General features: G+C 39.1%; 1 protein-coding gene across 6 annotated transcripts in view; it reads right to left on the bottom strand.

The window, feature by feature from the left end:
- Nucleotides 1–18,726, bottom strand: part of NBEA (neurobeachin) — a 356,767-nt gene that overhangs the window by 245,388 nt on the left and 92,653 nt on the right. For 5 of the 6 annotated variants that reach the window (XM_083498846.1, XM_083498847.1, XM_083498848.1 and 2 more), the window contains 3 exons: nt 17,965–18,060; nt 6,782–7,220; nt 1,971–2,125 (listed from right to left, as the gene is read on the bottom strand). In XM_083498846.1, the coding sequence (XP_083354972.1) occupies nt 1,971–2,125; nt 6,782–7,220; nt 17,965–18,060 (690 nt within the window). The remainder of the gene's footprint in view (nt 1–1,970; nt 2,126–6,781; nt 7,221–17,964; nt 18,061–18,726) is intronic. The other variant, XM_083498844.1, reaches the window with a different exon arrangement.

An 18,726-nucleotide genomic window follows, 5' to 3' on the forward strand; every position in this document is an offset into this window, starting at 1 on the left:
TCGGAACATCATAACTCAGGAACGATTGACTTATTATTCTTTTACAAATAGCTCATGAGACAAAAATTAAGCAGAAATGCTTCCCCCAATGTAAGGTGCTGGGAACTAACCTATATTAATCATGCTTTAGTCACACTGAAATCAATGGTTCTTAAACTAGTCAAAATTTCAGTGGGATTAAAGTCTGGATCCATCTGAATGTACTCAACCAGAAAGTACTCAAAAAAGTTCCATATGATTAAATCTATTCCCTTTCACATCCTGAGGTTAACATCCTGCTACAGTGGTGCCTCGCAAGACGAAATTAATCCGTTCCGCGAGTCTCTTCGTCTAGCGGTTTTTTCGTCTGGCGAAGCAACCCTATTAGTGGCTTAGCGGATTAGCGCTATTAGCGGTTTAGCGGCTATTAAAGGCTTAGCGGCTATTAAAGGCTTAGCGGATTAGCGGCTAAAAGGCTATTAGCGGCTTAGCAGCTTAGAAAAAGGGAGGGGAAAGCGGAAAAAAAACACTCGCAAGACGTTTTCGTCTTGCAAAGCAAGCTCATAGGGAAAATCGTCTTGCGAAGCAGCTCAAAAACCTAAAACCCTTTCGTCTAGCGGGTTTTCCGTCTTGCGAGGCATTCGTCTTGCGGGGCACCACTGTATATATATTTAAACTATTTCAAATTCCTCCCATAACAATGTAATGACTGCCATGGGGGAAGGGTGACTCAATATCAAATTATTGTACTGAGGAGGGGCTAGTAAGGATAACTTAATCTACAAGAGTCTACAATACAAATGACAGGAAAGGGTTACATACATGGCTCAAAAATATTCACCTTCAAATACTATTTTCCAAACCGATTCCTGTTGTTTAAACATTCATCATGATTTAAATACTAAAATTAAAAATCCAGGTCTAAACTATTGTCATCCCCATATGACAATTCACTACTCTAACTCAGCAATACAATCTGATTTCTCATCAAAAGAAAACATTTTCAGTATCATACAAAACTAAGCAGAAAGGGGGGATTGGGGGACAGAAAATGTCTCAAACAGTACAATCCTTTGCATGTTAACGCAATTTAAATTCTGCTGTAATCAACAGCAACACGACTTGCTACCAGGAAAGTGTGACTTGAACTGCATCCTAAATGACTAAAGTGAAATCTTCACTCTGCAGTAAATTGTTCAGTGCTATGTGCTGGTTGAAAGAAACCCCCCTAGGAAATATTATAAGCTGGGCAGCATCTGGATGTACTGAGAAAAGCTGCCTAGAACAGGCTAAAATTACTATGGACATTATTGTTGGCATATGTTTGCAACTGACATATAATACATACAGGGTAAATGAAAAGACATGAAGGAAAAGGATATAATTTACCCAAAAGCAGCTAGCATAGAGCAAGCAATCATCCACAGTTATATTGAAATACGTGTACAGGGCCCTTGATTAACAATTATGTTATTAAACATCTGAAAACCCCATACAACAACATTTTCAGAATAGTTATTCCAGTAAATATTTCAAATGGGAAATGAGAGAAATGGTAGCAATTAACTCCCCCATATTTTTTTTTAATGAATGCCTACTCAGGTAGATTCAAGCATAAGACGACTTACACTAAATCAATAAAAAGTCAAGGACTCTGAGACTTCTTAGAGAAATTTGCAGGCAACCGACACACTATAATACAATTAAATGTTTCCAGTGAGCCACAATATTTTTGTCCTTTTTCTACAATTGACCAAATTGCACAGAAAATTTTGGGAGATCAGATGGATCCAATGTAAAATGCAGTATGTTTGCTTATCAAAATTGTTCAGCTGGAGATAATCTTGTGCCTGAGCAGGGTTAGAGAGTGAGAATGCTTAGAGGCACTTACTACAGAAGTACTTCAAACACAAAAAAGATACCAAAATTTTACCAACAAAAATGAGCAGAAAGAAAAATACAAGATTCACAAAAATATCTAAGGACAATACCTGTTGTATTAATCATACTTTTTGGTGTAGCTCCTGTAGCAGCAAATATATTAGGTGTACTACTGGGTGGAAGTCCACCTCCAGTTGTGGCAGTTCCAACTGTGGTCACAGCTAGGCTTCCAGGAGGAGGTTTTTTCACTGGCACTACAACACTCCTGCAGAGGAAGAAATAAACACAAAATCAGAAAAGGTTACTGTGACAACTCAATCCCCATTGTAGAAAAGGGCCAATTAATATTTATGTTCTAGAACAGAGTAGTCGAACACATGGCCCGAGGGTCACATGCGGTCCCCCAAGGCCTTTTTTGGCGGCGCTCAACAATATTTGGTGCCCCCTCCAGTCCTCACGCCACTTTTACAAAGCTTGGTAAGCAAGGCACTAGGCTTTTGAGGTTCCCTGATAGGGTCCTAGACTTCTCCGGCCTCCTTCCCAAAGTCAAGTTAGAGCTTCCCCAGCCTTGGAAAAGCAGTGTGAAGGCTGGAGGGGTTTTCCAAATTTTGGCCGTGCTCCTCGCCCCACAATGAAGTATGTGGCCAGGAGGCTCTGTGTCAAAGTACTCTCCCAGGCCCTTGGAATGGAAATTGGACTGCCCTGTTATAGAGCAAGGGTGGGGAATGCTTTTCAGCCTAAGGGATATATTCTCTTGTGGCAACTTTCTGGGAGCAAAAGTAGCCAGAGCAATGGATGTGTACAGTAGGTTACATTCCAGTAACACACATGCCAGAGGTCTCCACCCAACCACTCAAATCCATAGCTAGCTATCTACCAACTAGGCAAATAAGAGACATTATCAAAGTTCAAAGAAATCTTCCAGCCAGGAAAAAGCATTTGAGCATGAGGCATGTGGCCCACGAAGAGAATGTAACCTAGGGAAAGTCCCAAGGACTAGACAGAGGACTCTGGAGGGCTGCATTCGGACCCTGGGCCAAAGGTCGCCCATCCCTGGTATAGTTGCTACAATTTCTGACTCCAGGTTCAACCCCTTTTCCTGTAAGGACACATCATCGATCTTAATATATTCAATATATATTGAACACACACACACACACACACAAAACACACACACACAAGTGATGATTCATTTTCACTAGTTAATAAGAGAACTGGATTATCTGTATTAGTGTAAACATTTGTTGGAAATATAAATCAGTGACAAAATAAAAGGTTTCAGGACTGTGCAGTATAACATAAAGCTAAAAAAATAATACAAGAATTTGTGCAACAGGCAGAACATCCTACTGTGCATGTTTCAGTTTCAAAGTATAAAATAACAATCAAAATACAGCAAAGAGAAATTTAAGATTAAAAGTAGTATTGAAACTGAGCTGTTTAATTTTTTTAGATACAACAAAAATCACACTTTTAGAGCAAATGATACGTTCAAGGGCCTGAATACACAAAGGCCACAATCCAAAGACCCTGTTTAGATGCTCAGGCAGGCTAGTGAATTCTTTAGAGTTTAAAATGCTATTGCTAAATGGCCAAGGCAAACAGTTCATATGCTTACTCATTACATATGTGGTCACGAATATATGTAGAACAAAAGATTTTGTACTTTGAGCAATGTATTTTAGAATTAGTGTATTTTTAAAGTGCTCTGAATGCAGTTAGCTTTTACATTAGATGTGTGAAAGTTACATGAAGTTCCCAGTTAAATTGTGAATGAACATCTCCCCCCAAAAAGGCAGTTATAGAATCTAGAGACTAAAATGCACACCATGAACAGTTTCTCCCCCTGCTTCTCCTGTTAATAAATCCCTGTAGTTTAAGCAACACTTTGGAGGTTTAGTGGGAAAATGGGTGGAAGGGAAGCTGCTTCCAAATAACACGTGCTCCATGTTGCTATGTTCTCTTTTAGGCAACCTGCTTCTTAAATTTATTGAAGTTTAAAAAGCAGTTTGGAAATTGTTGGTACTGGGTTTATGGAAGAAACAACAACACACTGGTGTACACACTTTTAGATCATGATCTACAAGTATATTTTTACATCTGCAATCTCTGTATTATTATTATTTTTAAAAAGGTTACTTTAACAACAGGATGCTTTCAAGCAAGACATAGCCAACGCTGAGTAATATACCAGACCTCTTCTCTGTGGAAGACTAAAAAAATGAAGATTTTTCTAATGTATTTTTTTATTAAAGATTTCTTGGTTTACAAAAGTATGTAAACTCACTAAGGTTTTTTTTTTTAAAAAAAATAGTAACTGTGACAATATGTAGTATATGCATATTTGTTAATAATGTAGAGAAAAATATAAAAAGAGAATTTGTTATGTTTACTCTAGAACAGTTGTAAGTCTAGAGCAACTTGTGCTTCTACAAATATGGTCCACGCGTTATTTTGATGTGATTTTAAGATGAGTCCAGACTCCAGGGCCAGAGAAATCTGTTTATATAGCTCATAATGTAATTACAACTACCTTAAGACAGATGAGGCAGAAGGCAACAATATATTGAAACTGATTGAAAAATGCAGTTGTCCAGAAGCACTTGTGGGGAAGAGGTCTCTGAAAAGCTGCTCAAAGCTTCAGAGTTTGAAGTGAAATTTTTGATGTTGTCACTCTCAATCTATTGAATGGCTGACGGACAATCAAACCCGTCTGGCTAGCTGGCAGCTCATTTTGCTGGCAGGTGGCAAACAATTAGACACACCAATTTGTGCCTCCTGATGACATTAAAGCATGAAACTAAGTTGTATGCAGGGCCTAGTGATTTGTGTGAAAGCATTTCAAAAATAATACTCTTTGCCGTGGCAACTCATTTCAGACTGCCACCTTCCATTATGGCTTTGAGTAGTGAAGACGACAGACTTGAGTTACGTGCAGTGCAAGGGCGCTTCTGTTCAATCCGTCATCAGCGCCCCCCGAGACCTCAATCCCTCCTTTCATCAATATCACCTCATCATTTACATTCGATAGTACTTGAACTGCTGAATACATTAACTACACAGAAGACCTATTCCGTGAGATACGCTGAAACATGTTTCTCTGCTTTTACATTTCCAATTCTGTGTACTTTGAAATGAATTATAATGTTCATAATGTTTCATAGGACAGCACTGTTAAGATTCTACCACTTCTGTTTCTTCAACATATTCCTTTCGTTGTAACTTCTGTATGATTATGAGCGCTTAATTTCTGTGCGATTTTGGACATTTAAACATTATTATTTTTTACAGTTTATCATTAAACTAAGCAACTGGAGGGAAAAACACCTGGCATTTAGATACTTTAATGCTCTAAAAAAAAAAATCCCTGCAGTGATTTGGAAATTTGCAAGAAACACCACAATCCTGCAGAGATAGTGGTTCAGAATGCTAATAATGAGATTGTTAAGACTCTCTAGTAATATCAAAGGGGCTTGAATAAGCCCGTGGCCAGTAGCTGCATGCATAGTTTTGGAAAAATAAGTTTAGCATATTTCTTGTTAAACCAACACAGATGGTCATGTCAAACCCCTTTTTTTTAGCATTGTAGGAACTGCAGTGAGCAAACCTCATTTCCTCTATCACACATGTCGAGATTGAAAGCTTCCACTTTCAGTTTTGAGGAAACTGCAGTTTACCATTATGACCAAATTAGGGACACTCTGGTTTACAGTGGTGCCCCGCAAGACGAATGCCTCGCAAGACGAAAAACTCGCTAGACGAAAGGGTTTTGCAGTTTTTGAGCTGTTTCGCAAGACGAATTTCCCTATGGGCTTGCTTCGCAAGACGAAAACGTCTTGCGTTTTTTGCAAGTTTGTTTCCTTTTTCTTAACACCGTTAATACAGTTGCGACTTGACTTCAAGGAGCAACTCACAGAACGCGGTGTGGTAGCCTTTTTTGAGGTTTTTGGTGATTTTTGAAGCTTTTCCAAAACTTTTCTGACACCGTGCTTCGCAAGGCGAAAAATTCGCTAGACGAAAAAACTCGCGGAATGAATTAATTTCGTCTTGCGAGGCACCACTGTATTCTATTTCTAGTTAACTGAGTCAAACAAGTTTATGAAACCATGTGCTCAGTCCTGATTTGTTGAACAGGGGATGGTGGAACACATTAGAGGTTACCCACTATGGTTTAGCATGATGTGTGAACTGGGCAATACCATACACAGTAGGAACTACAGCAATGAACTTTAAAAAGAAAACACATGATTTGCAAATACAGATCAACATGCATAATGAATTCTCTCCAAGTGCATTACGACTATTTTAACAAGTGTTTGAAGTTTCCTGTATACTTCCTTAAGTTTATAAATGATAATAATATTACTAATTTTATTATTTGTACCCCACCCAAATGACTGTGTTTCCCCAGCCACTCTGGGAGATGAATGTTTTAATTACACTCTCTCCCCCTTCTCGTTACAATAAGAGTTAATAACAGATGCATGTGGGAGTGGTAAGGGTCCAGTGAATAAGGTTCTGATTGAAAGACTGCCTGATGCAAATGGTCTTAAAGCTAACTATGAAAAAATTAAGTGGCTGACACTGTGAAGACTGGGTAATTTGCCTTTGTATTTTTTGGCTCTTTTCTTTCACTTTTGTATTTCAGGATGAAAAGCTTTGTTTTATGTTGAGGAAAGTTATAGCTTTATAAAGTAGATATGTTCATTGACTACTAATTAGACTTAGCTGTTAAAAGACACAATGCAATCCAGATACCTTTCCCATAAACAATAGGGACTGTTTATAGTAAGGCAGTGCACATAGATGTAAACCAGCTGTATTTTCACTGCACAGTCTTTATCAACATATTACACACAATATATACGTTCAAGTGCCGATATGAATATATCATAGTAAGTGAATCAATCATGCCATATACCTGTCAAAGGAGTGATACTGCATTGGGAGAATAGGCTGAGCTTCTCTCTTTAGTGCAGGATCAGGGTACGGAATAGGATCAGGCCCGCATTCTGCAATTTCAACAGGGGCTGCCACCAGACTTTTTAATATTTCCTTGACATTGATGCCCTTGCTTTGGCTGATACTTGATATTGAGGATGCAGGTTTCAGAATTTCACTGGGGCTTTCTGTTAAACTTTCCTGAGATTTCTTTACCTCAGAAGACAAAGTAGACAGTAATTCACTCATAGCATCAGGACCTGTGCTTGTTTCTAAGTCTGTCCCGTTCAAGATACTGGGCATTTGCTCCTCTCCAATTCCAGAATCGGTATGAGGAATGGAGCTTTCCAGCTGAATATCTTCAACTGGCGTCGGAGTTTCTTTTTCTTTTATATTATCTGGAAATACAGCAGGAGTCTCTGCAAAACAAAATTATTTTTAAAAAACTAAGCTTGAAAATTAGCATTCCTGTATCAATAATCTTTTATCAATAGAGGACAAAACTCTAGGTGTGCTGGTAGAGGCACACCTAAGAGGCACACCGTGATGAACATGTTATGAAACTGAACTCCAGAGCCAGCCTAAGACATTTTGGTACCTCAGGTAAAAGACAGGATGGTGTGCCACATTCCTACATAGAGAAGCTGACTGGAATGAGAGTTAAATCTTCGTTTTACACTAGTAACAGGTTACTGTCCTCCACCACACTTGAGAGCAACAAGGTAGTTATGGGGTTTTAAGATAGGCCACCTACCTGGCACACACAGTTCTGACCTTTAAATAAATGAGTCCAGGTAGCTACAACCTGCGTACTTGCTTCTTCTTTCAAAAAGAAGCCACTGAACAATTTCCCAATTCAAATGATCTATAGCATTCCAGAAACAGGAATTCCAGATCTTAGGGATAATATTATTCTCTACTGTTATATTTTCATTTTTTTGAGCATATGGTAAAAGACAAACTATTTTTTTACATAATTATGTGAAAAATATAGATTATCTCCTGATTCAAGAATACCAAACATTCCAAATGGCTTCCTACCATCCTACCCACAGCTGCACAAGGAAATCAAAGATATGAGGACACTCCATAACTGAGGACAGCCTAAATTATGAGCCAAATAGTTTGCTAAGTAGATTATATGTAAATCAAGAGCTAAATATCACAAATGTAAATATTACTTATTTGATTTCAGTCACATTTAGTTTTAAGAATGCTTCAAATCAAACATAATCGAAGTGCCCTATTTCCTGAAACTGACAAACATATTCAGTAGCTAACATTTCAGCTTAATTCACTGCATTTCTATCCTCCCTTCCTCCAAAAAGCTCAGTGTGGCATACATGGTGTTTCTCCTCATCCGCACAACAACCCTGTGAGGCTAAGATATTTTACATGGATCAAAGTCAACCAGTAACATTTGTGGTTGAACCCAGGTTTTTCCACTCTTCAGTGCAATACTTACAGCCCATTATTGTAATATGTAAATAACTTCAATGTATACTTTTTATTAATAATAACTATTACCATAATTTACTTTCTAAACTGCTGGCCATTTTATTTATGACAATTTTGTGAAAGGCTGTCTCTAGACATATTTATTAACAGGAGCAGCATTTATATAGTACTTTCCCTGTGAGTTTAAAGAGCTGCACATATATTATTTTAGTAATCCCTGCAACAGGCCTGTTGTTGTTGTTTAGTCGTTTATTCGTGTCCGGGTAGGCCAATATTATCATCTTCATGCTGTAGACAGGAGACTGCGCTCTAGAGAAAAGCAGCTTGTTGATGGCCAACTAGAAGGTGCATTGCTGAAGTGAAATTTACATTAAGGGTTTCACATCACACTCTTTAACCACTGTACTACATCTCATTTCATCCTACTAAGAACAATTGTTTTATGTTGACAATTTTTCAGAATATCAGAAATCCCCCAGTCAAGCTTAGGAAAAAGTTATGGAAAGTTGCTCTATCATAACACTACATTGTTGCAAAGGCCTATAAATATTTACATTAAAAAGTCTGAAGAAGAAAGGGAGAGGGAGAGAGAACTCAAATTAAGCAAATTGGAGCAAACAAAGTGCAACCAATTAAACAACTAACCTTTATAACTCCAATGGAGTACTCTCAAAATGATTTTAAGGGGAGATCTCTGGCAACAGAGTATAGGTAAGGTAATTGCATGATATATTTCACCTGTGTGGTTTTCAAGCACCTAAAACAGCCGTGGAAAGGGAGAAAGGGACTTGCTACTATGCTTTGACCCTTTTAAATTCACCCATCCCCCAGGCCAATTCTGATCTTCTTCAGAAGTCAAAGGATATGGAACATAGCAACTCCATCTTCCCAAGCCTTTATCCCATTGTAGTGAAAGAATGGTGTACCCTGCCACAGAGACTGGAACCTCTGCATGAGTGCTAACAGGCAACACCTGAGCAGACTAAACAATCACATAACGGAAGAGGTGCTCGTGCCACATGCAGGCACTCCTCTCACCTTTCTCAGGATGCCAGAGCAACCATATTTTTTATTTCCGAAATAACCTTTTTTTCCTTTCTGTTAATATTAAACACCAATTTTCTCTATTTCATAAAACCGTGTGCCTCTGATCTTCGAGTTTTATCACAAAGTTGACTTTTTACACCTACTTAGGTACAAGGAAAACTAAAGAGGGGCAGCAGCAAAAATGATAACCAATTACATGTGTTTAGGTTATAAATTATAAACCTGCTGTCAAAGCTTTCAACGATCCTCATCAGTTTACTGTAGCATTAAGACATAGCAGTAGACAAAGGAAGGAGAAATGCTAAACCTGGTAATTTTAACCTTGTCTGGAAGAAAACAGTTGGGTGCCAGATGCCTCTTTCCTACCATTTTTCACTGTAATTGCAGAGTTCATTTATTACACCAAAGCAAAAAAATAATGACGCTAGTTATGTAAATTGGTTTCTGAGATGACCTCCTTCTTTTGGGGAAGGGCTGTGGCTCAGTGCTAGAGCATCTGCTTTGCATGCAGAGGACACCAGTTTCAATACCTGGCATCTGCAGGTAGGGCTGGGGATGCCTGATTGAAACCCTGGAGACACCCTGCCAGTCAGTGTAGGCATTATTGAGATCGATGGACTAAGAGTCTGATTCAGTATGAGATAGCTTCTTATGTGCTTTTCTCAGCATGCCTTGATTTGCTGAGATTTTTGAAGCATGCTTATCTATTTTTGCCTACACAAATAAATTCAAAAGAGTTGATACGAAGCTATCATTTCAATGATTTATCCAACACATAGGTATTTTATCCCAAGTTGGAAGCTAACCTTCTCTCTTTATGGAAGAAAATAAAAACAGTCTCCAATCCTTTGTCTGGCTCAGCAGTAGACTTGGATGAGGTAGAGTTATCATCTGGAAAGCCATTTCCTCTAGTCCCAGATCGCACAGGCCAAAGAATGTGGCCTTATTGCACCCCATGGACCAGAGCACACCAGGCACTCCTGTCTTCCACTGCCTCCCGCAGTTTGGTCAAACTCATGCTGGTAGCTTCAAGAACACTGTCCAACCATCTTGTCCTCTGTCGTCCCCTTCTCCTTGTGCCCTCCATCTTTCCCAACATCAGGGTCTTTTCCAGGGAGTCTTCTCTTCTCATAAGGTGGCCAAAGTATTGGAGCCTCAGCTTCACGATCTGTCCTTCCAGTGAGCACTCAGGGCTGATTTCCTTAAGAATGGAGAGGTTTGATCTTCTTGCAGTCCATGGGACTCTCAAGAGTCTCCTCCAGCACCATAATTCAAAAGCATCAATTCTTCAGCGATCAGCCTTCTTTATGGTCCAGCTCTCACTTCCATACATCACTACTGGGAAAACCATAGCTTTAACTATATGGACCTTTGTTGGCAAGGTGGTGTCTCTGCTTTTTAAGATGCTGTCTAGGTTTGTCATTGCTTTCCTCCCAAGAAGCAGGCGTTTCGTGACTGCTATCACCATCTGCAGTGATAATGGAGCCCAAGAAAGTAAAATCTCTCACTGCCTCCATTTCTTCCCCTTCTATTTACCAGGAGGTGATGGGACCAGTGGCCATGATCTTCGTTTTTTTGATGTTGAGCTTCAGACCATATTTTGCGCTCTCCTCTTTCACCCTCATTAAAAGGTTCTTTAATTCCTCCTCACTTTCTGCCATCAAGATTGTGTCATCTGCATATCTGAGGTTGTTGATATTTCTTCTGGCGATCTTAATTCCGGCTTGGGATTCATCCAGTCCAGCCTTTCGCATGATGAATTCTGCATATAAGTTAAATAAGCAGGGAGACAATATACAGCCTTGCCGTACTCCTTTCCCAATTTTGAACCAATCAGTTGTTCCATATCCAGTTCTAACTATAGCTTTTTGTCCCACATAGAGATTTCTCAGGAGACAGATGAGGTGATCAGGCACTCCCATTTCTTTAAGAACTTGCCATAGTTTGCTGTGGTCGACACAGTCAAAGGCTTTTGCATAGTCAATGAAGCAGAAGTAGATGTCTTTCTGGAACTCTCTAGCTTTCTCCATAATCCAGCGCATGTTTGCAATTTGGTCTCTGGTTCCTCTGCCCCTTTGAAATCCAGCTTGCACTTCTGGGAGTTCTCGGTCCACATACTGCTTAAGCCTGCCTTGTAGAATTTTAAGCATAACCTTGCTAGCGTGTGAAATGAGTGCAATTGTGCGGTAGTTGGAGCATTCTTTGGCACTGCCCTTCTTTGGGATTAGGATGTAGACGGATCTTCTCCAATCCTCTGGCCACAGCTGAGTTTTCCAAATTTGCTGGCATATTGAGTATAGCATCTTAACGGCATCATCTTTTGAAATTTTAAATAGTTCAGCTGGAATACCATCACTTCCACTGGCCTTGTTATTAGCAGTGCTTTCTAAGGCCCATTTGACTTCACTCTGCAGGATGTCTGGCTCAAGGTCAGCAACCACACTACCTGGGGTGTACGAGACATCCATATCATTCTGGTATAATTCCTCTGTGTATTCTTGCCACCTCTTCTTGGTGTCTTCTGCTTCTGTTAGGTCCTTTCCACTTTTGTCCTTTATTATGGGTAATCTTTGTACGAAATGTTCCCTTCATATCTCCAATTTTCTTGAACAGATCTCTGGTTTTTCCCATTCTATCGTTTTCCTCTATTTCTTTGCATTGCATTGCTCGTTTAAGAAGGCCTTCTTGTCTCTCCTTGTTATTTTTTTGGAAATCTGCGTTCAATTTCCTGTATCTTTCACTATCTCCCTCGCATTTTGCTTGCCTTCTCTCCCCCACTATTTGTAAGGCCTCGTTGGACAGCCACTTTGCTTTCTTGCATTTCCTTTTCATTGGGATGGTTTTCGTTGCTGCCTCCTGTATAATGTTACGAGCCTCCATCCACCATCACTATAGGAGCCAGCAATTACAGAATAGGGCAATGGCCCCTCAAAAGACAGCTCTTCTCAAGTCCTAGAGAGCACTGGCTTCTGTGAGCTTTCTATGACAAGCTGTCATCCACCCTGCCACTCTAGTTTGGATCTGGCAGCGTTGACCACTGGATTCAACTGGATTATTAGACTATTGGGTAGGACTGCAACAGAAGACTTGACTAAACTACCACCTTGCCTTGTTCCTGCTCTTCAGGATGTGACCCCTGTCATATCAACAAGTGCCCTAGCATCAATCTGGCCTCCCCAGAAAATTTATGCCAGCAGAAGACAGGATCATATCCCAGCTTGAATGCTGGCAACCCGAATTAAGATAAGCACAGCCCTACTTCCAGACTGCTTCAAGCAGGGCCATGTTCATCTTGATCCTATGAGCTCCTTCCCATTTTCTCTATCCCAATGACCAGAAATTATCTTAATCATTGGCAGGAGGTGGTAAGCATCCTCTAGGTCCCAACAAGAGTGTCTTTTCCTGCTGGAATTAGACAGCAGGATCCTGGAAGGGTTTTTCTCAAGCCTACTGAATAAAAAGTCCACCCAAGAGTTTTATCCCTGGTGGAAATGATATTTGTAGCATGTTTCTAGTAGAGCTAGTTCAGTCTGGTAGGAAAATATGCAGTTGTAGGACACAATAGTGCCTCTGCTCCAAAGCAAGTATTTAGGCCTTGGGCAGGAAAAGGCAGAGGCAACAGTGAATGTTTCTTTGTGAGCTCGCTCCAAAATTGCTCTGAGAACTCAAATCAAATAAATAAAGTTTAAGGCTTTCCGAGCCTCAACTGGAATGCATGCAAGGCATCACTGTTTTGGGGGTGAGTAGTAAGAAATGCATCCCTATTCCTTTGCACGCAAAAATAGTAAAGTAGGTTGCAATAGCAACTGCATAGCAATTTCAAACTTTTATAGTTTAGTCACTTAAAATACATTTTCAATTAAAGCTTTCCTTAGAATCTTCTATAAAAATTATATGTCTTATTAAGGAGTTATGAGCATTGACCAAAAGATGGGAGTGCAAGATTACAAGGATGAGTTTATTTCAATCATCACACACAAAAACAAGTTCTAAGTGAAATCAACGTCAAATTCACCAGAACATTCACAATGACAATACAACAATAGAAGAATGATAATGGCAAACATTTAATGAGGGTTTTGATAGTATATTACTATTAGTCTTATAACTAGAACAGAGAATTAGCCTGACTCACACTTCTGCTGTTAAGGTCATACCATCACAGAAGGACCACCATTGGCACTCCGGCAGGCCAATCCTAAACATATTTTTTTCTGGAAGAAAGTTCCAGTGTGTCCAATTGGACTAACTTTCAGGTAAATAAAATTAAAGTTGTAGTATCAGGTGCAGCATTGGCTATTAAAGTTACAGTCAACTGGGTTAAAATGAAATTAAATAGCACAGAGACTCATTCTGGAACCAGTGCAAATTTCTAATTTAGCAACCTTATTGATTGATTGCTTAGCCCATGCAAGAATAATGGTTAATCCAGTGGTAGGCAATGACTGATAATTAGGAAATCCAGACCCAAAGCATTTTTCTGCCAATGAAACTAACAACTCTTGTAAGGGTCTATCAAAAAAGATTTTAACAAGTGCTGTCCTTCATATTCCTACCAAGTTCTGCAGCAGAAGTAGCAGAAGTTGGCAGGCTACTGTGTGGAAAGCCACTAAGAAGTCCATGAAGATCAGTGGGGTCAAATCTTCTAAATTAATTCCTAGGCATACAATGTCCAGCAAGGCTGCTAAAGAAATTTCTGTCCCCAAAGCAGCAAAGAAGTCAGATTGGCACTGCTGAAAAATGACGAGTCATCCAAGAATAGCTGTACTTATACAGTAACCACATCATAAAATCACAGCATGGGAGATAAAACAATGCCAATATGTGCAGCTGGATATGTAGCAAATCTGCTGCAAATCAATGGTATAAATTATTTTGCTGCTGTTTATGTACTTTTTAATGCCTGAGATTTATCCTTAATTTTGCAATATATTTGGTGGTTTGACATGTTTTATTCTTGGGTTTTTGTTCACTACCTGGGATATTTATTGATACAAATGATTTTAAAAGGGATCTAACTGCTGTCTCCATTAAGGGTAATGGAAAGCTGCCCTCATTTAAGAAAGAACAATTCCCAAAAGCAGCAAGACCAGCCTTTACTGACTTTGATTATCCATGATCAGCCATCTAATCTAAGATTCTACACACTACTTAATTCATTATCTAATGTAGCTGCTTACACTTAGTAGTAATCCACTAGGTCAGATGTCCTCAAACTGATCTACATGGACCGCTAGCTGTCTGTATGCTCTATTCATAAGGTACATGGATAGAATGTGGAGCTGTCAAGATTATCTCAACTTGGCCCTCAGTCTAGGGCCTGTGATTTTGATAATATGGTTTTGATGAGGATGCAGGCACATGTTATTTTATTTTTCTTTATATTTAATCCAAAAGTTAACCAAGTATTTGTTATACAACAGAGAATAAAGCAAAGCAAAAACTTAAGTGGTCTACCAAGTCCCACAATTTTTAATAATGGGGGCACCCAACTTTGCGAAACACTGCATTAGCTAATTTAGATCCAAAACTTTATTGTTTCATATGGATGAAGTACTGCAACCCTGGTCTCCAAATAACCTCTTAACCATATTTGGGATATTGTAAATAGATGGTGTCATTTTGGAAACATTCCTTCTGTTAATCTTCTTGTTTTTGTATCCTAGGAAGGTAAGTGAATCCATCAGATTGTTATTAGACCTCTGGTCCCAGGGCAAATCTGGACCTCCATTTGGCCCATAGACCTGTTTCAGGCAAGTCACACTCACTTGGCCTACATTTCACATTACACATGGGGCAGTGCTTTGCCGACTAATAGTGGTTGCAAAGTCCTTTGTGCAGTGTTTCTGAAACACTCAACAACCAGGCGATTGTGATAAGCTTGGGAAGTGCTGTACAGAGCTTTTTGCAAGCCTTGTTTTTTTTTTTCTTCAATAATTATTGAAGTGCATTCAGGAATAGAGAAAGAATCTCCAGTGTCGTGGCTGTTAAACTAAGTATAGTTAATTTCCAACAACTGCTATGGTCTTCTTGGTCAGAATGATCATACCTTCACTTCTGAAGTTTTCATTTAGTGGGGCCATTCTTACCTGCAGAGGTAGGAGGAAAGCATTACAGAGGCACTTCAGACTATTGTCAGGTACGCCACCCTTTGGGCAGAGATGATTTGGCCACAGTACTCCATGCTCTGGTAACTTCCAGATTGGATTATTGCAATGTGCTCTATGTGGGGCTATTCTTGAAAATGACTCAGAAACTGGTTCAAAGGCAACTGGCTGGAGTTGCCTTTAGAACTCATATATATATAACTCCTGTTCTAAAACAGTTGCATGTATGTTTCTGAACCCAATTCAAGGTGCTCACTTCAGTGCTTACAGCCCCAAATATTTGAAAGACCAGCAGACATTCTATTGGATGGCCTCTTGGAACAGTTATTTTTCACTATCTTTTTTTCCTAACCACACACATGAACTTTTATGCACACACGCTGCTGTGAAAAAAGGAAAATACATTCTATCTAGGTCTCTAAATCATATACAAGATGTTGATTTGCAAATGTTTTAATTGTGATCCCACCAGATTAGGGTACTTCACACACTCCACTTGTAGAATTTTTGCTGGAAAACATTATTTGTCAATATCCAAAAGTGATTATAGGGAAGGGAAACAAATTTATTAAAATAAGGAACTGCTTTACAGCAGATCAAACTACTGGTCTGCCAATATCTTCGTATTCTGTCCATCAACCACTCTCTAATGTCTCTGACTTATGTCTTTCCCAGCTACCTGAGCCCCTTTTATCTGAAAGGATAAAGGGATTAAGGGATTGAAGCTATGTCCTTCTGCATGTAAAATATTTGATTCATCACTGAACTACACCATTTCTCAGGCACTGCAATTTCACATAGCTATCAGGGTAGCATGCATGCAATCTAGAGCGCCTCACATATCTATGGCAATATTTGCCTGTTGGGATCTAATTGAAACACTATCATCTTAATAATTGTAGACTATCCATAAGCTTGTCTACCAAAATGAATTAATGACCTGAAATGTAACCTACTGGCCAATTCTTTTTAAAATAAAAACACAAGGTTCTGGAAGTTCCTGAAATGGTATCCAGTTTTTAAAAACAGTACTTCCTGTGACAGGAAATGTTCTTACCCAAACACCTCTCCCTTTCCTTTGCCCCTTGCTACTAGATATGTATTGCAGCCTGATTTCCCTCTATGAATGAGTATTTCTATCTCTTGCATAGGTGCAGAGAGCTGCTACTGCTTCCTAGCTTGTGGGTCAACTTCATCTCATCTTAGTCTTTGACCTTTTCTGTTATCATGTCAGATACAGAGTCAATATAAGCCTTTGCAGGAGTAATAATTTCTTGTATTAATTTGTCATCTCTTTCTTGCTGTTTATTTTTTGAGTTTAGCTTCTTGAAAGGTTTAAAATGGGGCTTTTCAGTTGACTGCAGAGAGTCTCTTAAATTAAAAAAAGTAGACCATCTTTGCTGTGAGTCTTGGAGTACCTGCTCTCTGCCTTGCAGGCCTTTTCTCTTGTCATGGTCAGATCACTTCCTGTTGAGATTTAGGCTTTCAGCACCTTTCCCCCCTCTGCAGCGGCAGGGAACCTATTAAAATGCTCCACCCTCAGAGGCTAATGGATCCAGTGAGTTTCCAGACAGCTCTGGGGGATTTTCCAGCTGATAGAACTGGTTCTGTCAAAGCCCTGGCCAAACTCTGGAATATCAGAATGGCTCAGGCTGTTGAAACAATTGCCCCTGAGTGCCCTCTCGCACTTCCTGGAGTCCGTTTGGCTCCCTGGCATATTGCAGAGCTTAAGGTTTGTTTTTGTTTTAGCATTATTTTGTGTTCTCAATTTTTTGCTGTGAACTGCCCCATGATCTTTGGATGAAGGGTGATATACACATTTAATAATAATAATAATAATAATAATAATAAATGCACTAAGCATTGTACATGTTCAAAGGGGAGAACTGTGCTGTTACATAGGTGCACCATGCTGCCTGATCAGGTGGTGGAAGCTAAATATACTGTGATATACAGAAGAAGAAAGCTGTGAATACTGTCCTTTCCTGCTGTAAGAGAGCAAGATGGTTGTGTGTGCGTTTTGTTTGTGTGTGTGTGTGATTGCTCCCCCTGGTGATATCAGAAGTTTAGCTCTTACTGCTATCTCCAGTCGCATAGTCCTCCTCATTGGGATTAAAACAACTGGATGCTATAATCCAAAATAAAAATGTCTATATTAAAGACTGAAATAAATGCACAGCTAAACAATATGAAAACATACTACTTCAAGAATATGGTGTTAGATATCTTCCTTATCTTTTTTTAGTATTATTTTTCAAAGGTTTAAAACATATTGCTAAATAAGAAGAAAAGGAATTTAATGAAAATACATTGTGCCTTGTATATATCATAGTGCAGAATTATACTTTTATCTACAGCAACTCTCTCCATTAACAAGGTACCTCAAAATCTAGACATAGCTGGGCAAGGGATTTTCATTGCAGGAAATTTTATCTGTGTGTAACCCAAAGCGTATTCTTATTTACCAAACAGCTATGTTATAGTTAGATTTTGAATTACATGAAATGAAACAAGTACACCCAAACAAGTTAGGAGGTTGTGTTAATATTACCTTTGTAAAATGAGTGGGTAAAGCTCTGCTCAGGAATTAACTTGGCAAGGAATCCATGGTTCAAACCTGGGTGTGGGATAGATGGTATGACCACAACTGTGGAGAAAATCATGGAGTCAATTGTGAGCCAGCTGCTTATCGCCTGTGGCTTGGTCCACTGTGGATCCATGACACAAGTCCTATCTCACTGAAACATGCAAACATGGCACTAACAACGTGTTTCTCAGAGAGAAATCAAGAGATAGGAAAAGAACATACCTTTAAATAACGCGTCATAAAAACAACATTTATAGAAAAGACAGGTATACATAGACAAGACAGGCATGGCTGGAATAGTGAAACCAGCAGTTTCCTACTCCAGCATCACAGCATAATAGACAAATGCGGAAACACACAAAATATAAACACAAAATCAGCATGGCTACATTATTTAGTTGATTAATTGGTCAGATCAATCAATTAAAATATCATAATAAATTAAAGTGTTTGGATTTTTCAAAATACAGGTTTCAAATACAAATACTGTAGGTGGCATGGCACCATTTTAGGCATTCTTTCTTCTTCCTCACACAAGGGAATATATTTTCTAGAATGGTGTCTCCTACAACATGTGCGTGTCATCTATCACAAGTGAACCATGCCCCCCCATAATCTTTTCTTAAGTAATAAATTTGTGTAGATTTAATCAAAGAAATTTACTCAAACTATTAGAATATTTCTAGAAACAGGGAAGAACCCTAAAAATTAGGGTGTACACTTAAG

This window comes from Podarcis liolepis, assembly GCF_965112155.1.
Source record: "Podarcis liolepis genome assembly, chromosome: 4".
Taxonomy (NCBI): Eukaryota; Metazoa; Chordata; class Lepidosauria; order Squamata; family Lacertidae; genus Podarcis; species Podarcis liolepis.